Here is a 22704-nt window from a genome sequence, read left to right on the forward strand (position 1 = left end):
AGGCTGGAATAGTCACCTCTAATTAGGGCTGACTGGATTAAGGCTCTGATTGGAGGGTCAGAGAGCCACATCCTCTAGGGGCTTCCTTCTGTTTAATCAGTAATATTAGAAAGGCAATTATTTAGATTCCCCCTCCTCTCTCGCTCTGTCTTTTCCCCTCCTACTTGATCTGTCTCCTGCCCACACAGTAAATATTGTATATTTTCATGAAAATAATGAAACCAAATGCTTGTTACTGTAGCCTATAATGTGAAACAGATGATGGTGGAAACAAAGAATGAAGAAAGGAAACACATATTTGACATGTCTGATTTCACAGTATTTCACAGTATAATTATCCATAATTATCCACATAACCACGGCCAGTTCATTTTTCTGGAGTGGATGCTATGAACATCCTAAAAGTCACGTGAATGACTTGATGAGTGTGGACAACTTGTGGTGTAGAACACACACACACACTGGGGACAGCAACATTGCGGTGAGATAGTTGCACACACTTATCAGCAAGAAAAGCAATCCTTTCTTCAAGAGAAAAAAGAAACAAGACAAAAATGTGAATTGTTGCTGTTTTTTCTACAGCAGTCGTCACCACAAACCACCAGTCAGATCCATCAGACTGCATTCCTGCTGTTTAATACAGTAGCTGATGGAATGTGGCTGTCTTTTCACTGTAAACACCTAGCATGGTCATGGCCAAGGAAGTGGTGTGGTGTTAGTAGAGAGAGACCTATTTTAACATCTTATTAGCAAAAGCCGTTTTTACATGCGTGACAATTGAGAAGTGAGTGTACTAGGTGTGAGTCGCGATGCAAGTATACTCTGCAGTCTTCTGCATGCCCTTGACTTCTTGGCAGGGCCAGGGCCTTTGAGACTAACACCTTTGATTAAAAACACCAGCGTGGCAATATGTCTCCATGTCTAGTAAAGTGCTAACTCTCCTAAATCAGATTTATTCTCTATTTTATGAGATGCCCCTCAGCTGAGGCGTTAGCAACCACCAGTCTTCATGGGGTCAGAATAAAGCTACTAAATCATATTTAGCATAATTATTCCTTAAGGGATGTAAATAGAGAGATTGACGTCAGTTTTGAAGTGTTGCTGACGCCTTCCCAGAATTCTCTCTGGCCCACATGGTCGTCACGCCATTCTGGGGCTGGACGCCTCTGTAGAACAGAGGTGACATCACTGACATAGTTGTTCAGTTCTGTAAGAACTAGGGCTGGCTTCCATCCTGTGTCCTAGGGAGTGGTCGCTTTCTGGCCCAATTACACTCAGTTAAACTTTGTATAGACCCACAACATCCTATTACTTTCTATATGCAGTAAAGTTTGTTAAAGCATTGCTTGTGTGAAACGTGTATGTGCTTGTGGTTCACACGTCCAGATATCTGGACCTCCAGGGACTTCCTTTTTGGTCTTGGGGCAAGGTTTGGGTCCCACTGGGGACACCTACCCACTGATCTGGAGGGGCTGAGGGGTCAGCCAGGTGGGGAACGTTTCCTTCAACACGGAGGAGCTACTTAACCCACCATCTTGTTTAAAGGTATAGAGAGAGAAAACCTCACATGTGTAAAGCCTGCCCTGTGGCTACCAGTGTTACAGGAAGTTAGTTCAGAGATTGAACCATATACATGTATGTATTTATAATGTAATGTATACACAATTATGTTTATTTTAAAGGACAGTGATGAGACAGTATAAAAAACACTTACTCTGGTAAAGACTATGATTTTTAATGTTTTGTAACAATGCCTCAAAATGGGATATAACAAATATAAACAGTATAAAAACTATGGAACAACTTTCTCTGAGAACAGTGTGAATAACAACTGCATCTGTGACTAGTTCAAAAGGTCAACTGTAAGGCACTGGGAGATGTGTAATCAATAGACATGCTGAGTGTGGCTATACTCAAGCCATGCCATTTGTACATTCATTCCATTAGATATCATGTCCCTTATATTATCCTTCTGTATTAAAGTATTCCTCTGTCATCACAACTCAACTCTGTTTCTGGTTTGTGGAATAACAATCGGTTGGCCGGTAGGATGAACTCTGAAGTACCAACAAGTACCAAAGTGAAAATACATGAAGCATATTAGGATGGAGGTATTTGAATGGCCGTCATCAGCATCAAGAAGGTGTGAAGATTTACTAACTTATCATCTAGCCTTTAGCTCTAGGAGCCAGGCCATGTCCCGTCCCCCCATCTCCAAACCACCTCCTTTACACATGTAGAGACTGTCTCTCTACAATTTGCACATGATGACTGGGAGTTTACAGCCCTACATAAAGTACAAGTCTCTGTTTCAATAATATTCCCTGTTTAAAGTAATTGTGTTTGATATATAGAAACTGTGAACCGAACCTTTCCTAAACACGTAATACCTGTTGTACCTCTAGCAATACACAAAGTCAACATTCCATAATATCAAAGTCAACACACAATTTTAGCATTACAGTAAAACATTGGATATTTCTAAGGCACTGAACTGCCCAAGGAACACTGTAACCATTCCATGAGTGGTTTACATTTACACACACACCCTGTACCTAGTGGCTGCGTACCTTCTAGAACTGGGGCTTAATGTCTGTTTGAGTTGCGCTTGATTTCAAAAGTCCTGCAGCATGATCAAGCACATTTTATGAGATGAATCCATTTGTTCCACTGGACCAGGACAGATCAATCAAGCACTCCTCAACTCATTATAAAGGCCTGCAACACCGAGTTCAGAATGAAGGAACATTGAATACAGACATGCAGAGAATATGCATTTTTGATGCAAGGCACTGCTGTTGCTTGTCTACAACTAGAAAAAATGGCTTTTGTAACAGACAACTATGAACATTCACAGTTTGACATCAACACAACACTACCTAATGTCCTTCATTGGCGGAGTGTAGAAGTCCTATTGGCTACTTTGGTCCGGAGATGACAAATGTTGTAACAAAACGATTTCAGGACAGGAAACAATATACAAAAACTGTACAATCAATACTGAATAGTGTCCATATAGTCCTCACCTCCACTGACTGGACAGAACATGGATGCTCCAGTCTTTCCACATTCAGATATGTAAGGCAGCGACACATCTTTACAAGGCATGAACTCCTCTCTTTGGGTGGTGCTGTTGACGTGTCGTCTCACCAAAAACACCTCATCCCAAAGAATAGGACCATGCACAGATGGTGTTATTGTATTACAAAACACAACTTTGATTCTGTTCTATAGAATGACATATCCCACAGTAGTTAATCCCAGAATCTAGTATAAGGAAGACACAAATAATGCATTGGCTTTAAATAATATAGGAATCCATAGAGAAATTCCTGTGTATGTACCTCTAAATGGACAGTTCACTAATGAATTCTGGGCCATATTCACAACTCCCTCTAGAAATTCAAATCCAAACAACCCAAGGATTTCCTGTAGAGTCCTATATTATTATTGACATGTGGATCAGAGGACAAATGTATCCACAGGCAAGTTATTTGGTAATAAATCATTTTAAAGTGCAAGAAACTTGTATAACACCAATGGTATTTGATTTCCCTTAAAGGGTGATTTTGTCTGCTCCTGTCTGGTCCCTTTTAGAGATGTCCGCTCTGCCACCTCTGAGGAGTCCTTCAAATATGACCCTTGGGTATACACACACACAGCATAAACAAAAAAAAAACCTTAATCAACACAGGTTTTTAAATGGCCTCTTCCTCAATGTTCCTTTTTGGGGTTACAGTTTTGTCCAGTTGGCAGCAACCGCTGATGAACTCAGGGCTCTGATTGGTTCTACCACCTGCCACTCACACTAGCGATGTCTGTGTGGAACTGGCGCGTTAGCCGGCCACTAGCGCCCCCTTCCAGGAAGGATGACCTTATGTTGGAGGCAGGCTCAAACAGCTTCCTCCTGTTCTTGTTCAGTTCTGATATAGAAGGAGGAATAAATAGTTTTATTTAAAAAAATGATCAAAGCCCATAGGATTAGCTAGCAAGACACATTCCTTAATACCAAGACAAAAATAAAATAAGTAATTCTTCAGCACTATCTCGTCTTCATTCTGGAACAAATCAGGTGACTTCCAAAGTCTGAGGGCGAGGAAGATGAAGCACCAGTCTTCAAGATTGGACGAAAGTAAAATAAGCAATGCTCCCTCTTTAATACTCTTTAAGTGACTGGACTGTCAGCACACAGTGATCAGCGCACACTACCTCAGGTCCCAGGCTGGGCCCAGACTGCAGCATGAATGCGCTATTCAGCCAAAGGCAACACAGGGCCCGACGGGCTGCTGTTAGGAGAGGGCTTTTCATGTGAGAGGAGTGGCACTCTCTGTTTATTGTGCTCTGGGCTGGCAGACAGACAGGACTTGACTGGACCGAACATGAGGCAGGACGTTTATGAGGATGAAAGAGAGATGGAGTGTGTCTAAGATGTGTGTGTGTGTGTGTGTGTGTGTGTATGCGTGTGTGGGAGGGGACGTGCATTACATGTGTATTGTGTGTGTGACTCCAGATGACAGTGGGTCGGTGAGTCCATGTTGGCCTGTGAGCTCAGTAGAAACATAATGATCCAGCCAAAATCTTCTCCTGTTTTCTGTAGCCTGCCTAGCCACACCAGGAAGCCAAGGAACTCATATATACTTAAGTTCCTTATATAAGTAGTTAAGGTTATTGATATCTCAACCAAGATCCACACTGTGTTTTGTAACCACCTGGGATCTACTCTTGAGTGTGTGTGTATGTGTGTTTACCTGAGATGGCTAGCAGCATCTTCCTGCGGGCTCCGAAGGTAGAGATCCCCAACTCCTTCAGGTCCTGGTCTGTCAGGGTCAGGAACGTCTGGAGATCAATCTAACACACACACATACACACACACAGTAATACGTTACCGCATACAGTTATTTAAAGTCACAAAAATGACAAAGCATCTTACATTGATAAAATGTAGGGCTGTCTCGCAACTTTTAAAAATGGAACTTCCCATGTAAAATCCCTCTCTCCATCATTCAGCTACCGTCAGCAGTCAAAATCATGTGACGACAGGTGATTCCCAGGGTCAAAAAGAAACCTGCGTCTTTTTTTGTTGCGTTAAAGTGAGATTGCGTTAAGGCGTTATTAACGCGTTAACTTTGACAGCCCTAATAAAATGACATTGTGCCTGTTCTCAATCTTTTCTATAGTGCTCTGTTCTGTACTGACAGGTGATGTTACCTCCTGCTGTTGGAAGATGTCCGTGTACTTCCCCAGGCCCAGCTTGCTGAAGAGCTCAGGCAGGTCGGAGCCTTTGAAGGAGGAGTTGAGGCTGCAGGCCTTACTGGAAGCCAGGGAGGAGGCTAGGGAGGAGGCCAGGGAGGAAGCCAGGGAGGAGGAGGACAGACAGTCTACGTAGCCCCCTCCTCCTCCACACCCTCCAGCACTGCTGCTGCTGCTGCTCAGGTACTGCTCCACTGGGGACAGCGCACAAGAAACATCAGCACAGGACATTGAGAAAATGTTCTAATGATTCCTGTAAAGTATGTTTTTATATATCTACATAAACTGATATGATAACATTCTGCATACATGTTCCTTAGTAGACAATTTTATTTATTGTTCAATTATGATTGCAGGCTTTGTCATCATGCAGTACTTTGTGCTTAACCAGGTTCAGTCGGGAGAGGCGTCACACACAACTCACCTGCTTTGTTCTGCTTCCTCTTGGGACAGAGGCCTGATGGGTATTCTGAGTGGGCGGACAGAGCCAAGCTGTTCCTGTCTCTCCAGTTGTCTGATTCACTGCCATTTCCCAGGACCTCCCTGCTATTGGAGCGGGATAGGGACAGAGGTGGATCCTGATAGGACACAGAGGCAGGGGGAGGATCAGTGGGAGTTCTGCTCACACATACATGACACAGAAACACACAGAGTTCACCCTGATACCCAGACCAGTAAAGGAAAACTAAGGATTTATCCAAAAACAAGACAGTCAGCTAAACATTAGACACATTTCCTTTGGCCTTTCCCTGAAGGATACTGTGGATGAGTAATGGAGGTGTCTGGTATGTTTCTGTGGTGTTCCAGAAGGTTCCTACCTCGTAGGTGGTGCTCATGGAGGGTTTGTAGGGTACGTGGTTGGCCCTGCGCAGCTCCTTAATGGCCTCAGCAGGCATGGACTTGGAGAAGCCCAGACCAGACCAGGTATTGGTCGGGGTTCGAACCTCCGTCACCACTGGCTTCTTCAACATGGCTGGAGACAGACAGCTCCATATCAGTGGACCATAGGATCATTCAGCTACAACAATGATATTTGTTAACAGTAGATTGATTTTACTAAAGTTATCAGTGCTATTAGAACATTTATCAAGTTAGAACATAATAACAAGTAAGAGACCAAGTTAGATTCAAATCTGTTCAAAAATGTCCACTTAAAAGGAATTGAATTGGAGGCAGACATCCTAACCCAGACTGCGAGATAAATGACATGCTTTCACGGGTCACATCATCATTTACTGAAAGTTACAGAGGGCTTTACCCTCAACAAAACAAGGCATTGTGTGAGTGTGTTGGTGTGTGTGTGTATACTGTCAATCAGAAATAGAGATATAATGATATAGTGGGGCCAGCCAGACTAGTAGCTCCCAGAGCCCCAGGCTCTGCCTACACACTGCAACCAGACAACATCTTTTATAATTTGTGTCATTTGTTATGGTATGTCATCGCCTTATTTTAGACTATCAACACTCCAGGCTTTATATTTATATAGCCTTATGATTAGTATACTATTTATACAGTACTCCATGAAATGCTCCAGTGAAAATACAGTTACACTTTATCTTTCTCTCTCCCTTTCTCTCTGACTCCCTTCTTACCTTTAGTTGCCAGAAGTTTCTTCTGCTCGTAGTCAAAAGCCTACATGGTGAGAAACCAGAGACAAATTGTGTTTATATTCTACAAGTTATACAGCGGGCAGGTCACGCAGATCTGACCTACGTTTCCCCCTCACGGTCCAGTCAGCCCACTGTTTATCATGACCCCATTCTGTCACTAGGGCTTAAGTAGGGCTGCAGTCGCACACTCTCTCATTCTAGGGTGATATTCCCATCTGAGCTGACATGTCAAAGGGGGAGAGAGTAGGAGGGAGGGAGGGAGGGAAGGAAGAAGGTCACAAGGGCTGAAGCGTGTTTCCATACGGCCATGAAGGACACCAAGAGATAGGAAGTGCCATGGACACATGTAAACAGAGGAGATACGGAAGATAGACATTAGAAAAACAGAAAGATGGTGAGATGAGAGTAAGTGTGGAGAGGTAGCTAGAACATTTCATCAACAAAGAGGAAAATAGTGCGAGACAGGTAGAGCTCGAAACGGGGGGGGGGGGGGGTAGTTGAGTATCAGTAAATGGATGGAAGGAATGAAAGATGATAGATGGAGGGAGGTAGTACGACGCATGGACTGAGGGACATGAGGAGGAGCCTTCCATGCGTCCATACCTCCATGTTGGCATACGAGGGCTGAGGCTCCAGCCTGATCCTGTCAGAGGTGTGGTGCTGGGCAGCTGCTGCCCGCTCCGCTGCCCTCTCACTGCCAGGCGCCCGCTTGTCTGCCACAGGGCTGTCAGACGCACTGGAGTCAGAGTCAGACTGGAGGCAGTCGGAACTGGACAGGGTGGGAAGGGGAGGTTCATTAACTTACTTTACTTAAGGCAGTTAGAGGGGGAGGTTGTGTCGAATACTTGGTGGGCGTAGGTCGGGGTACTTACTGCAGGTGAGAGTGCTTGGAGCCCTGTAGCAGATCCAGAGCCTGTCGCTTCCCTGAGGCGGTCTTACAGGAAGCCAGCATCTGCTTCAGCTCCACGCCACTTCCTGACTGGGAGGGGCTTCTGGGCATGCCCACCTCCACAAAAGCATCATTGGAGCCTGGAACACACAACCATGCACGTCAAACACACACTTTCTTCTTAGCACACCTCATAATCTCTTTCATTCAAATACAAAGGAATGAAAGGAACGTCGTTCTTTCATTCCTTTCAGCTATCATTGTTCATACGTGACTTTCAAATGTGGAGTTATTCAGTTCCAGTACCCTGGTCCTGGACAGTCTTGCTGGAGCAAGGTTCTGACGGACAGCGACTTCCGGGCTCCTGGACAGAGTCGCTGTGGTTACTATGGTTGCTGTGGTTACCATGGTTGCCATGGTTGGGGTTCAGCACCTGGTCAGCCAGGCAACCTGCTGTTGACATACGACTGTACACGGAGCTGGGGTGCTGGACACACACACACACACATCATTGTTACAAAACAACATAGACATTCTTGATAGACTCATTGAAGAAGGACCGTCCAAGCTCCTACCTTGACAAGCCCGTTGAGCACACTGACAGCCTTGCTGCAGTCAGGGACCCCATTGGTCTGGGAGTCTCTGGGGGGGAGGCCAGGGGGAGGAGAATGAGTGGAGTGTGTGTACACCTGGAGAGGGGTCAGGCCTGGAGGGGGCGAGGGGGTGGAGTGTGTCTGTGTGTATCCCTGAAGGGGTGCGAGGCCGGGGGGCGGAGATGGGGTGGAGTGTGTGTATCCGTGGACACTGGACAGCAGGATGCTGGTGAGACGGGCTTGGTTGGCTTGATGGATAAGCTGTGGAGGAGAGAACCCTGGAAAACACAGAGAGAGATGCCCTCAGCCCTCAGCCAGGACGGAGACATACAGGGGACATCTGTGTGTGTGTGTGTGTGTGTTTGTGTTGGGGAGCCTTACCAGGTGTGCCGACCGTGATGGGGAGGGAGGGGGGCCAGGGGGTGGGGGTCCCAGAGCCGTGGCCAGGGCTGTGCAGGGGGCTGACGGAGCTGTTCAGAGCATTGAGCAGAGAGCTGTGAGCAGCGGAAGTGGACATGGAGCCTGAGACTGGACCCAACAGACCTGAGAGAGAGAGAGAGAATTAGTTAAAAGCCTAAACCAAACCCTACAAATATCCCTAGGCGTAAACACACTACAGAACTCTCCATAAGACTCAACCATGAAAAAAAACAAGTGAATGTTCAGGGCCTGTGGGTTAGAAAACAGTCATTACGCTCCTGAAATACACATCAGATCAGTCAGAGCTACAATCAGCAGAGGTTCTGCTCTGTATAGAGCAGGTCTCTACCGCACAGTGGTTAGCCAATCCAGGAAACAAGCTAGCTTTACTAACTGTTGACGCTATATCCAGTATCCATGCAGACACAACTGAAGCAGAGCCAGCACTCATAGCTCAGACCTGCGACCGGCGGAACAAAAGCTACTAAAATGACCAACACAAACCACCAGACGAGGTTGAATTTGAGGTGAATCCAGCTCTGCGACTGAAATGTGACGACGACATGCTGTCGTAAATAAACAGGATGTTTGCGAATAGTGGGAATAGTTGAGATTGTGGATGTGTTTCGTCTCACCCAGGCTGGTGAGCCCCAGGCCAGCAGCTGCTGTGGCCGAGGCCAGGATATCCAGCGCTGTTGGGGGCCCGGCCGGGCCTCCAGAGGGGGGGCTGCAGCGGGACCCGGGGCCGGGGGAGAAGGGCGAGGAGGAGGAGGAGGAGGAAGAGAGGAGGAGGAGAGGTGGAGCGGAGGAGAGCCCGGTGGTGTCCAGACCCAGAAGAAACCTTCTGGCCTCGTACATGTTGACTGCATTCCTCTCCACGCTCTTCACTATTACAGACTAGAGGAGAGGAGGGAGGGAGGACGAGGGGATGGAGATGGAAGGAGGGTAAAGAGCAACAGATGCAAAAAGAAAGAGTGAAGAGACAGAAGTGAGACACCAGAAGGGAACCTCCACCCTCCACTGATAGAGAGTTGGGAGTCAAAGATCCCGAGCTTCTGAAAAGCCCTGAGAACATCTTTAGCTTCTCTCCGTTCCACCAGAATCAGCCAAACGGACCAGCTCAGACAAAGCTATCAGGTGTCTCACAGTAACACAAGGAGCCATGCTCCACACTGATCCACTGGAAGTTTAGAATGGAACCCAAGGTTACTCTTTTTCAGATTTACAACCATGTTGAGGATGTGGAGGGAAACACGGGGAATGTTTCCACAGTCTATCCGGAACCACAGCAGGAATCCAGCTCTGATCTACAGAACCAAAGCTCAGGGGTATGATTATAGTCTGAAACTGAGGTGGTTTAGTAAAGACTAGAGACTTAAAAACTGCTTTAGCTTAAATGTATTTTGTAGAGGAAACCCAGGTCTGATTCCTGCTGGTGTGTGCGTACCTTGTTGGGTTGTTTGGGTTTAGGTTTGATGCTGATGAAAACGTCCAGCTGCTCCATCAGAGAGGAGACCATTTGTGGATCTACCTCCAGCTCCTCCTTAATGTCAAACATCAGGACCAGCGGCAGACACCCCTGCAACACACACCCACACGCAAGCACACACACACACACACATTGTGGAGGGGATACCGTCTTGTAAATGAATTGTGCTATGACCAAGCTACATAAATACGTACTGAAGACAGTGTACTTTGATCATTTGTCTATGGAGTGGCGTAGTCCTGGGTCTTACCATGAGATACTGTCTGGCCAGGCACACGGCCTCGATGCTGCCCTGGACGAACACCGTGGACTTCCTCGGGGCGCCGCCTCCCACGCTGCCCGGCTCGGGGAAGTGGACCTGGGCGCCGGTCTTCTGGGAGATGTGCTTGATGTTGGAGGCGTTGCGGCCCAGCATGAAGAGGTGGTGCTGGGGGGCGATGTCCAGCTGGGTGGATACAGAGATGGCCCCCGCCAGGCCCCCCGCCAGGTGCTCCAGCAACACTGCTGTGCCACGCTGGGGTGGACAGAGGGGGGGGGGGGTAAACATGCAGAAGGTCACACACACAAAGGGAGGGAAGGACACACACAACACACACATACAGCCGGGGCCAAAAGTATTGGGAGCAACATACATTTTGTGTTTGCAAAGCTTGCTGGGCCTTGGCATAAAAAGACTGCTAAGATCAATTCAGTAAGTCATATCAGCAGCACAAGGGAAAATGTGAACTAGTTCTAGCCAGGTGAAATTGCTCGATCATTCTGATTGGATTTTACTGTAAGAGCAGATTGACTGCTGTGAGAGAGTACTATTTGCAAATATTGAAAATTCCCACCCCCAAAAACCTTTAAAAATATGAAATGTGCCTTATTGTATTACAGTATTCTATAAAAACATGTGAAAACATTTTCCTAAAATACTGAACCAGAAAACTTTGCAAAACACAACATTTGCCTTTGCCAAAATGTATGACCACAACTGTACACATTCGTTTGTGAGTGATTGTGCACAGTTGAGTACAGCACAGCAGATATGCGTCAGAGCAGAGCTGTAGTGGTGAGCAGGACAGGAGACTGGCCTGGGTCTACTCTACACAGTGGATTTGGCATGCCCCTCTCTGACCAGACCTTCTAGCACATACCACTCATAGTAGGAGGCCCACAGACTAAATATCTTGCTTTCACACACAAGCACAAACACATGCACGCAATACACATGTTAACACGCACACCATAGGTCCATGTAACGAAGTGTGTTCTGTGGGAAAGGAAGAGGCCAGGCTGCACACACACACACACACTGACTCCAAAGTCAGGGGGAGTGTGGGGGAACCAAGACTACTAGACATACAACGTACAAGACTACAGACTCCAGATCTAATTCCTCGCTCCCTGCCCCTGTCTCTACACAGAATGCCATAAGCAAGCCTGTGGCCAGCCAGCCAGTCAGCCAGCAAGCCATCCAGTCTGCCAGAGCATGTATGTGGGCCATCTCTGAGGAGGGGAAGAAGTCATGAGGAAGATGTTACAATAGCTTTATTATTTGCAGGCACAGTAGTAAAAGGGGTGCACAGTTTGTAAGCAGGGATTTTGTTGAGGTAAACCGAACCAGATAACCAATCAAAGCATGGACGTAGGTCCGACGGTAAGATACACTTTGGTAACACTTTAGATGAGCTCACCAAATTCATAATTTATTAACCAATTTGTTACTTATAAGTTAACAGTTTGTTCACCATTAGTTATTTGTTGTTCATACAAAATGTATCATTAGTAAAGCATTAGTAAAGCTAAACCCTAACCAAAGCTTAAACCCTAAACCTAAACCCTAGCCCTAAACCCGAACCCTAACCCTAACTGTGTGAACAAATGCTTTAATAATGATACATTTTGTATAAACAATAAATAACTAATGGTGAACAAACCATTAACTAATAGGTAACAAATTGGTTAATAAATTATGAATTTGGTGAGCTCATCTAAAGTGTTACCTACACTTTCAATCTCTCTCCTTCTCACACACTCTACCTTGACATTGTCGGCGTTGTTCTGCGACCCGCGCACCACGCCTGTGGTCCCGTAGAGGCGCGAGCGCTGCCTGAAGGCCACGGAGATGTTGTAGGTGTGGGAGATGTGCTGGATGGCCGGGGAGCTGGGGTCAGGGTTCACCTGGACTATCACAGGGAGCTCAAACATCAACACCAGGGGCAGCAGCTCCTGGGGGAGGGGGAGAGGAGAGAGAGAAGGGTCACTAACACACTTACACAGACATACACATGGAGGTGCAAGTGCACAGGCAGACACACAAGAGTTACAGTACAGTCTGGTGTGCACGGGGTACCATCAGAAGTATGCAGTGGGTTCCCCCTCCATCGTACAAGGAAGCCACACATTAGACCTCGGCCCCAAAATATGGGCCTGATCAGATCCATGTGCTCAGGGGCCACCTTGGGGAAGCGGGGGGGGGGGGGGCTCACTGTACGGCTCAGTTCTGATTAATGGGGGGGGGGGGGGCACAGAGAGACTAAAAACATACATGTCGTGATCTCTTTTCCGGGACTCTCTCTAGGAAACGTAGGGTGGATGTAAGGATTAGTATTGAGATGAGTCAACCAACACTATAGAAACCATCTGTTTCTTGGATAGACATGATCTTATTATCACAGACATTGTATTGTTTATGTATGACCGGTATTTTATCACCAGCGTGCTGGATGGGATCATTCACTTTGGAGGATCTGGGACTCTCTAAAAAGGCAGACCATTTTATGTTGGTGTTGTGGACGCAGTTCTGCAGCATTAGAGAAGTTTGTTTTATAAACAGTTGCCTAGACGTTTTAGCCTGCTCCTGACCCTGTTCAGAGTCACTGCTGCTTGTAATAATGTATTATGCATAATGGGAAGTGTATTGACTTAGACAATATATTAACAAGGGCTTGTTTAATAGTTGTGATTCATACCACAGGAATGTGATCCATAGAGAATGCGTGGCTAATTTTTAAACAGCCTAATCTGGTTCCGGCATCAGGCCTGCAAGGCACAGTTAATCTAGTGGACTGAGTTAGCGGACGCCTATGAACTTGTTCCACAGGAAACAATGGGAGAATTGGGTTTATGTCGGGAAAATCTGCATCTCTTCTTGGCAGGTAAATGAAGAGACCAGTATTTTCCAGTTTTAAACAAACATTTTAACAAAGAAAGAATGCATAACCCCCCTCCGTCCAGCTGTGAGGATTTGGGTGAGTACGTCTGACGTGAACACTGCCTCAGCTGTCCACTTGGTGGCACTGTGTCAGGATCCCAGATTGGTACTGACTGGAATTCCGCCTTCATAAACAGAAAAAAAAAATAGAAGGCAAGGCCAGTGGTGGGAGATGGAATTTCTACTGGCACCCTCTAAAGTAGTCACGCGAGGAGTTGGAAAGAGATTGAGAGATAGAGAGACAGACAGAGAGAGACAGACAGAAAGAGAGCGAGAGACCACTCATCTCACCACTCATCTGTTGCTTATATACTCTGGAGCCACGGCCCAAGGCCTCTGTATTTCCAAGGTGCTCATTTCTTACAAATTTCTTGTTAAACAATGGTTGAGCCCTATGGTTGCTGGCTGTGGCTGGAGAGGAGAGCAGAGAGAGGGGGCTGGTCTAGCTGTGGTTGGGCCCCTGTGCAGACAGAGAGGGAGGCCGCCAGTCCAGCACCACACTCCACCTTGTTATTCTTGGTCCTCTACGGAGAGGAAGCACGTGTGTGTAAGTGTGTAAGTGTGTGTGTGTGTGTACGTGTGTGTGTGTATGTATGTATGCAGGTTCAATAGCATGCAGAATGTGCGTGTGTGCCTGTATTTCCAGCACTGTTGAAACCTGAGCAGGATTTGGAGCTGGGGACTACACCCATGGTGTACCCAGCACACTACCTTCACCTCCTTTACCTCCACCTATCCCATCCCCTCCTCTTCCTCAACCTACCCCATCCCTTCCTTTACCTCCACCTATCCCATCCCCTCCTCTTCCTCAACCTACCCCATCCCTTCCTTTACCTCCACCTATCCCATCCCCTCCTCTTCCTCAACCTACCCCATCCCTTCCTTTACCTCCACCTATCCCATCCCCTCCTCTTCCTCAACCTACCCCATCCCTTCCTTTACCTCCACCTATCCCATCCCCTCCTCTTCCTCAACCTACCCCATCCCTTCCTCTACCTACATCCTCATCACCTCCTCTACCTCCCCTTTTTAATCCTCCTCCCACCACTTTGACACATCCACCTGGATCTCTGATGTGGATGTAAGTAGAACCAAGACAGACTGATGTAGAAAACAATGACATTCAATAGGACAGAATGTCAACAAGCAGACCAAAAAAACTGTATTAAGGATTTGGGACTGAGAGGGATTTGCTGTTTGCAATGGAAAACGTGCAACATGTGGTTCAACCACGAGGCTAGCCAATCCACAAGGTTTATCATCACAGCTGGACCAATCAGGGTCAGAGTCTTATTCTCCCAGCCTTGGCAGCTGTGTGGGAGTGTTTGTTGTGTTCCCATGGAGATGGAGACGCGGGGGGTCAGATAAGTGCGTGCACACCAGAACTATGCAGCCCGGATGGAGAGTCGAGACAAACACACACGTGCAAATATTGTTACTTACTCTGATTTTAGCTCTGGCTGCTTCTACACCTCCTGGTTGACCAGCAATGGATACCTGAAGGAGGAGAGGGAGGGATAGTATGAGAGAGTATGAGACTGAGAGCCAAAGATATTGAGACAGACAGAGACAGACACCCCTTGAGAAAATAACATAGATAAGAAACAGAGATAGCGGTGAATCATAAAAATCAAATCAAATCCTCCATTCATGTCTTGCATCATGGACACTACTCTAGGGGGAAAAGTGAATCCAGTTGGTATGTTTCATCACTTCTTGGAGCAGCACACACAGACACACAGTTTGTATTATTTTACATAATCTGCGTTTGGGTCTAACTGGTACCAGTGATTTCCACTCCAGCCCCTGGTGCTACCTGTCACCAGCTCCCCTCAGGATCCAGGGAGAGGGGGAAGGCTGTCTCAGCAAGGGGGAGCTGGGCTTCCACAATCATATCTTTGCTCAATATCTACATTCCCTCATATCAACAGGTTGGGAAACACAGGTCACTTCACCACAGACTTCTCCAGACAAACTGCCCCCTTCTCCTGCATGTTACTCCTCTATTCCTCACCTCCTCCACTCCCTTTAAATAAATCTATGTAGATCCACACAAACAGGAACACTTTCCAATAAACACAAACACACTATCCCCCACGCAGTCAGCCAACCATCCAACCATCCAACCAGCCAACCAGCCAACCATCCAGCCAGACAGACAGACAGACAGACAGACAGACACTACTGCACAATAGTATCAGACAGACCTGGTTGCTCTTCTCTGCCTGGTTGTTGCGGTTGGAGTCAGGGAAGTGGATGTGGCAGCCGGTCTCCTCCATCACCTTCTTGATGTTGTTGCCCCCTTTCCCGATGACGTGGGAGTGCTCTGTGTGGGACACGTCCATCTTCAGGGTCACACGGTTACTCTGGCAGGAAGACACAGGAAGCACAGCAGCAGGACTGCTGATCACACAGCATCTATCCACCGAACGTGGCAGGATCGGGGAGGCTGCATGTGTATACATCGACCACGGTGAAAGCAGGTACAGAGTATTTGAATCCATCCCAGTCTGTTGGGTGTCTGACAGGTTCTGGCTGTGTGTGTGTGTGCTTGTGTGTATCTATCCATGTGTCCTTCACTTACCTTGGTGTCAAGCACTGACATGATCCTCTCCTTAGCCTCCTTCACGCTCTCTCTCTTCCCACACACTTTGATGTGAGGGTCTGGGGACAGAGAGAAATAGAGGGAAATAATGAGTGGAGTATAAGGAATCGAGGGCTATACAGACAGATGAGGGTAATATACTTATATGACTGTCATTCCAACCAGCTCACCCTGTCTATAATCTTTGTCTCAAACACAGTCTTTGTCCTACAGTTCTCTGGCTGTATGCTCATAAACCTTCAGTAAATGACTGTTACATCCTCCAGAGCAAATCCATTTCTGGACCATTACTCAAGGCTCCACAGCTGCATGAAGCTTTAACCCAAAACTGGACTGAGTAAACCAGAACAAAGACTCACATTTTTTTTTTTTATGGGTTGTTGAAGTACATGGGAGTTGCCATCTTCCCTTGACTGGAAATGTTACTACAGATAGGACTGATTCCCCTGATGGTACCAGAGTTAACTTTCATGATAGTCTGTGACTCCTAGGTCTGGTCCTCCAGGGGAATGTAAGATGGTTCTGAATGTCAGAGGCGAGAGAGAGAGAGAGAGAGAGAGAGACAGACAGACAGAGAGAGAGAGAGAGAGAGAGAGAGAGAGAGAGAGAGAGAGAGAGAGAGAGAGAGAGAGAGAGAGAGAGAGAGAGAGAGAGAGAGAGAGAGAGAGAGAGAGAGAGAGAGAGAGAGAGAGAGAGAGAGAGAGAGAGAGAGAGAGAGAGAGAGAGAGAGAGAGAGAGAGAGAGAGAGAGAGAGAGAGAGAGAGAGAGAGAGAGAGAGAGAGAGAGAGAGAGAGAGAGAGAGAGAGAGAGAGAGAGAGAGAGAGAGAGAGAAGGGGAAGCCTTTCTAAATTCCTGTACAATGCAGCGGTGTCTCTACTGACCATGAAAACTAGAAAAACATTGATTGGTTCTGATTTAACAATTCGACCGCAAGGAGAAGCTGGTTGTGGGGAGGAGAAAGAGAAAGACAGCCAAGGCCGATCTAAAGACTGGCTAGCTGCTAGCCACGGCGCCTGGGGAAAAGAGCATTACACAAATTACATGTAATATGAGCATTCTCTGAGGCCTAATCCTTGCTGCCTGGAGACCAGCCTGCTAAACTGGGAGTTGTCAAACTCCCAAACCACACATACATATTATAATCTGGATGGGATTCTAGACCCTAGTCGATAAAGTGCGGTGGGAGTAGGAAGTGGGAATACATTGGAGGTCGCAACATCACGATTTCCTGCCTGTCATCTAGTGTCACTTTGCCGTTGGTGAGCCTTGACAACAGCTGAGGTGGTAAGCTAGTAACAGCAGGCCGACGCGACTTAGTCACCACTCAGACTTTAAAACTGTTATTGATGGAGGCTGGAAGTACAAGGCTTACTCACTGTGTTGACTGTTCACGGAAATCTCTATAGAAGTCTTAATAAGTACTATTGACAGACACTTGGAGCACTTCATCAGAGTATTGACTGTGTGTGTGAACTAGCCGTGTCAGTTTCCAGGCTATCGCTCTGCATCCCTCTCTGTGGCAGGGTCAACAGTGAGTGTCAGGTCGGACACACACCATGTGCTGGTGCCTGTTGACAGAGCTGGAACACAGCAGGACAACACACAGCCGTGACAGCACACACTGTGTCACACGCACGCATACACACACGCTTACAGATGGACAAGTCACTACAGACATAAAGTTATGCCCGTTTGCACAAGGTAGTTAGGTAGATACACACACACAGTCATCGTGGGGTAGTAGAGCTGAAGCATGTGACCTAAAATGGATAGATGACAATGTTTTTTGGACCATTTTCTGACATGTGTTACACTACATCTGGCGTGCATGTACTGTACGTTCTGTACTGTAACCACTAAAACACACACACACACACACAGCTGTGTTTGTAAACTTGCTCTGGACCTGTTGATAGGAAGATGACAACAAATCAAGAGTTTGAAGGTGAACGAAAGCAACCACGCAATCGTCTTCAACCAAGTCTAATCCCTGGGAATCAAAAAAAGAAGTGAACATTTGGAAAAGCAATGTTCTAAAACAGCTCTTTCCCTGTCCTCAGCTCTACATGCAATAATGATTCCAACATTTCCTTTCAAGCTACCTTTTATTTCAGTTGGATTCCATGCCTTTTCATCAAGCAGTAATGGAACAAGTTCTTGAGCAATAAACCGACAGAAAAATGTGACTTTGCTCAACGATAATAACCAATCACATATTCAAACACTTATAAGACCATTAAGCTGTCATGAATTCTGGTGAAAAACTGGAGGGATACAAATTACACAAAGAGAGAGAGAGGGACAAATAAAACGAGAGAGAGAAAGACCTTGTTTTTGAGTCCAAAAGCAAGGGTAAGACACAGAGACGTAAAAGATCAAAGGGCAGAGGCAGAATGGCCAGTTACTGATGGAAGGTTCAGTTGAGTCTCAGTGATTGTGCTGCAGTGGAAGAGTCGGACTGTCCCCTGGCTGTGCTCGTCAGAGAGGCAGGAAACATATCTGTTTTTCTACAACATACTTTGAATTGTTGCACAGCCATAAGCAGGGGCTGCACACAGTTTCAGCAGCTCAAGGGCTTTGAGATTATTTGGACCTAAGGGCACTGAAGACACACACACACATATACACACATGCAGTACGGATGTGACACATATTAAGCCACACGCTCACAAACGATTCTGAAAATCCACTCACAACTCTGCTATACTGTTCAGACATCTCCACCTCTGTCTCCTTAGCGTCCACTTTAAGTAGAATACCATCTGTGTATATGATATCACCAGTGAAGACAGCTGATTAATGCTGGAGGTTTTAAAGGGAGGGGGCAGGGGGAGTAAAAGGGGAGTAGGACAGCTTCCTGTTGCCTCACAGATAAAGGCCAGCTCTTTGGGGAATAATACACTGTTAAAACAAAACAAAAAGAAAGTTCCAGTAAAGCACACTTTTAGTCCACTCATCAAAAGTGTTAACTTTAACCAATCATCTAAAACCATATAGCAGACCGCTTCAGCCAATAACTTAATTATCCCTTGTGCTGCCTTCGGGTGACATGACCCGAAGGTTCACAACGAACCATTGTTGTGTTGCGACATTTTTACCCAATACAAAAACAAATAAAAAGCATTTTCTTTCAACATTCTCAATGTGGGGGGTCTGAGACAGCCCAACTGTTAAAAGAAAATGCTTCACTTTGTTTTCGTATGCGGTAAACTTGTCGCAAAACGACAGTGGGTCACAATGACTGATGGGTCAGAATGGTCATAACATTCTAACAACCAAACAGGGCTGTTGTCATGGTGACAACTCATTTTCATGTCCAGAGTGTATGGTTGTTTTTTTTTACACTATAACAAAAGTCTGCAAGAGTGATTCATCTCCCTGGGAACCGGAGGATACCGAACTGTTGGCCCAGACAGGGCCATGACAATGGGGTCCACGGGCCACCGTAAAACCGGAGAAGCCAGCATTCCCTCTGGACCCTGGACAGTCAACCTGGAAGCATGGCACCACACCAAACCAATCAAAGGCCTGGCTATAGGTTTCCAGGGCAACGATCAAGAAACTGTCACGTGTGAGTATGACAATAGTTGTGTGTGTGTGTGTGTGTGTGTGTGTCTGTGTGGGGGGGACAGAGTGTGATTGCACTGAGTAGCTCCAACCAGTGTTGCTCCAGCTGCTACCCCATAGTGGATACCTACAACATAGGCAGGCACCACTCTCTGGTGCACCCATACATCAGCGCAGAGCAGGGCAGTCTGGGACTGGCAGGCCAGGCCACAGGGACAGAGCCTGATTTATACCCCAGGTCATGGTTGCTTTGGCTGGGGTTTGCGAGGGAGGAGAAGTGAGGCTAAATGTCAGCCAGGGTCTCTACCTAGGTTTATGGGTTAAGCTGTTAAAGGTTTTGGCCAAACTTGTCGACTCTGAGAGGACCAGGGGGCCTCAGTCAACAGAACAGAATGATTCCTGTCAGGATGATCACGATGATGATGAGGTGCGAGGTGGCAAAGGAACAGGCCAGGAGTAAAAGAAGGAAAAGGGGACATAAAAAGAGGAGGAGGAGGATGAAGGGAAGGAGGATGAAGAAGGTAGTGAGAGGAAGGAGGAGAAAAAGAGTGAGGATTCAAAAGGTCAACAGGTTAATAGATACATCTCCTCTCCTCTGGCGAGTCCTCCTCTCTAAGCAGTCAGAGTGAGCCCCCTCTGCTTTAGATCTACTGGATGCATCTGGAGAAGTCCTACAGTCAGCTGGTCTCATACCACAGACTGAGAAGGTCTCCCACTGGTACACCCCGGAGTGTTCTGGAAAGGGAATGTTCTGGGAATGTTCCAAACTCTAAAACAGTCTGAGTTCTCTGTTCCGCAGGGTGAGGTGGATGAGCTGTCTATTTCAGCGAACTATCAAACACTCCTACATGCTCACTGTTACTGTCAAACACCGAACCAGCACTGACCAAAACAAGCACACGCAAACACACACATGAACTCACACACTCACAGACATGCAGGCAGACAAGACAGGGTGCTGTTCTGACTCTAGGGACCCTGGGAGTTGGAGTCTGGTGGTACCCCCACATCTCAGAGCTACGCTGGTGTCTCTCTATCTCTAATTAGTCCAGTTGCTGTACACACTATCAAGATAACTGCTCAACGTTATGTAACATTCCTCTCTGTTTAGTCAGCATTCCACGGCATCTGCCAACACATACCCACACACACATGAACACACACAGGCCTGAGATTGGAATGACCTTCGACCTCAACCTCAGCCTTCAGTAAACAGTGCCATTTATGGATGAGCGTACGCAATGTGGGAGTGAGGGTCTAGGGGATCCCTGATCTAAAACTAGTTTATTAGTGCTCTGGTCTAAGTGTGCTGTTATTGACTACGGCATTGTCACTGAAAGGCAAGCGCTCCATCCTTGTTCGCACGAAACAGCAAACACAGGAAACCGTCCCGCTTGGGTCCAGTGACCAGCCCGTAAACACCACCAGACCTCACTACAACATCACAAGGCATGCAAAGGAACGGAAGATCCCTGTGGTGAGTAAGGGACCACTGAGGGTTTAAGAAGCCTCCTTGTCCACCATGTTTGGCTTCCACGGCTTGAGTGAGATCACAGCCCGAGATCCAGAAAATTCCCTGGAATCAATTTTGGAAAATGACTCGAGCTTACATGTCCCTTTCCGTGCCACAAGCCTTGCAAAGGGCTTTTTTTTAGGAGTGTTACCAAGGGTGTACAGTGCAGTAGAGTGCCGTCCACTCCACCCATCCCCTGTAGGGACTCTAAAGGAGATCAGGATGTGAAGGTACATTCAGCAGTGGACCTCCCTGTGGGGAGATGTTTGATGAGACAAACAGAGGCTCCCACTGAGGACTCACCCTTCTTAGACTTGGCCCCAATCTTCAGCTTGGACGGCCAGGCTATCTGGGTCCTGGTCTCCTCCATCACCTGCAGGGGAGATCATTAGACTGTTAGGACAAAAGGGCTTGTTGGAGGAGAGAGATGAAAACATTAAACACACACACCAGAAAGTCATGACAAAGAATTCCCATTTTCTCATGTCAGGTTTGGATACTGTACAAATGTGTGTGTTTGTGTGCAAGGGTGCCTGTGTGTGTGTGTGTGCGAGTCCAAACAAAACAATGTGAACCATGACATTTACAAGACCACCGCTCCACAAAGTTCCTGTCCAGAAACCAAGGGATTTATTAAGACGAAGGACAAAAATGCAGTTGGTGAACTTGGAAAAAGAGCCATGAAAACCTTGAAACCCAGCCCAGCGAGTTTCTAGCTGTCTGAGATGTAGCAGGCTGTCAGGGTCTGTTGGTATAACTGCTGCCAGCTTGAAACACTGTTCACCCTGACCCCGCTCTTGGTACAGTGAGTCAATCTAGCAGATGTACACACATATGGAAACAACAGTGAGTTAATGAAACCAAGTACAATAGATTCTCATCTGTGTACAGTACAATACAGCCATGTGGTTTGTGCCCGGTATGGAGTGCTCTTAAACCTCCATGGTAAAGCTCTGCGGAGCCTCCTGCCTGGGTCTGCTGGTTCAGTCTGGCCCACGGCCCACTGTCACACCCTGGGGGGCTGTTGTTCTGTTCAGGAGTGGACACTGTTCATGGTCTGGTCATGCCAGAGGATACACACACACACACATTCACACATGCACACACACACACAAACACACACGCACACACACACACAAACACACATTCCATCTCTCTGGAGAGGCAAATGTTTGTGTTTTATGACGTGCTATTAAACACATTTTTTTTGTTTTGACAATTTATGTCAGTAACATCAGTAACACAGCAGCCACAAACGCCCACCCTTACAGCACCTACTGCATTAGATTCACTGAAACGTGACACAGCATTACAGAAGTGAATGAAAGCACACACGTGCTCAAACGCAGATGCACAAACACGCATGAACGCACGTGCTTACAGACACACGCAGATCTTACACGTTTGGGATACAGTAGTGTTCTACTTGGGACCAAGTGTGCTCCTCCAGTTGATCGATAGTAACCTCTCAGACGTACTCAGGGCCCAGGGAGCCTGTCTGTCTGTCCGCACCTGTTCTCTCCCTCTCTGGATCCCACTGGATCAGCTGCAGGCTCCCGCCAGAAC

General features: G+C 46.9%; 1 protein-coding gene across 1 annotated transcript in view; it reads right to left on the reverse strand.

The window, feature by feature from the left end:
* Window positions 1–1719: 1719 nt before the first annotated feature.
* The window catches only part of bicc1 (BicC family RNA binding protein 1), a 29104-nt gene continuing 8119 nt past the window's right edge, over window positions 1720–22704 (reverse strand). The window contains exons 3-21 of the mRNA XM_084670690.1: window positions 21442–21511; window positions 16038–16117; window positions 15661–15819; window positions 14897–14950; window positions 12280–12468; window positions 10505–10768; window positions 10213–10344; window positions 9401–9662; window positions 8727–8888; window positions 8328–8623; window positions 8059–8239; window positions 7736–7892; window positions 7467–7632; window positions 6846–6885; window positions 6069–6223; window positions 5675–5828; window positions 5209–5444; window positions 4749–4848; window positions 1720–3923 (exon numbers count right to left, since the gene is read on the reverse strand). Coding sequence (XP_084526816.1) covers window positions 3790–3923; window positions 4749–4848; window positions 5209–5444; window positions 5675–5828; window positions 6069–6223; window positions 6846–6885; window positions 7467–7632; window positions 7736–7892; window positions 8059–8239; window positions 8328–8623; window positions 8727–8888; window positions 9401–9662; window positions 10213–10344; window positions 10505–10768; window positions 12280–12468; window positions 14897–14950; window positions 15661–15819; window positions 16038–16117; window positions 21442–21511 — 2991 coding nt within the window. The 3' untranslated portion in view covers window positions 1720–3789. The remainder of the gene's footprint in view (window positions 3924–4748; window positions 4849–5208; window positions 5445–5674; window positions 5829–6068; window positions 6224–6845; window positions 6886–7466; window positions 7633–7735; window positions 7893–8058; window positions 8240–8327; window positions 8624–8726; window positions 8889–9400; window positions 9663–10212; window positions 10345–10504; window positions 10769–12279; window positions 12469–14896; window positions 14951–15660; window positions 15820–16037; window positions 16118–21441; window positions 21512–22704) is intronic.

The sequence above is a fragment of the Hypomesus nipponensis genome, chromosome 13, assembly GCF_054491055.1.
Source record: "Hypomesus nipponensis isolate SF chromosome 13, ASM5449105v1, whole genome shotgun sequence".
NCBI lineage: Eukaryota > Metazoa > Chordata > Actinopteri > Osmeriformes > Osmeridae > Hypomesus > Hypomesus nipponensis.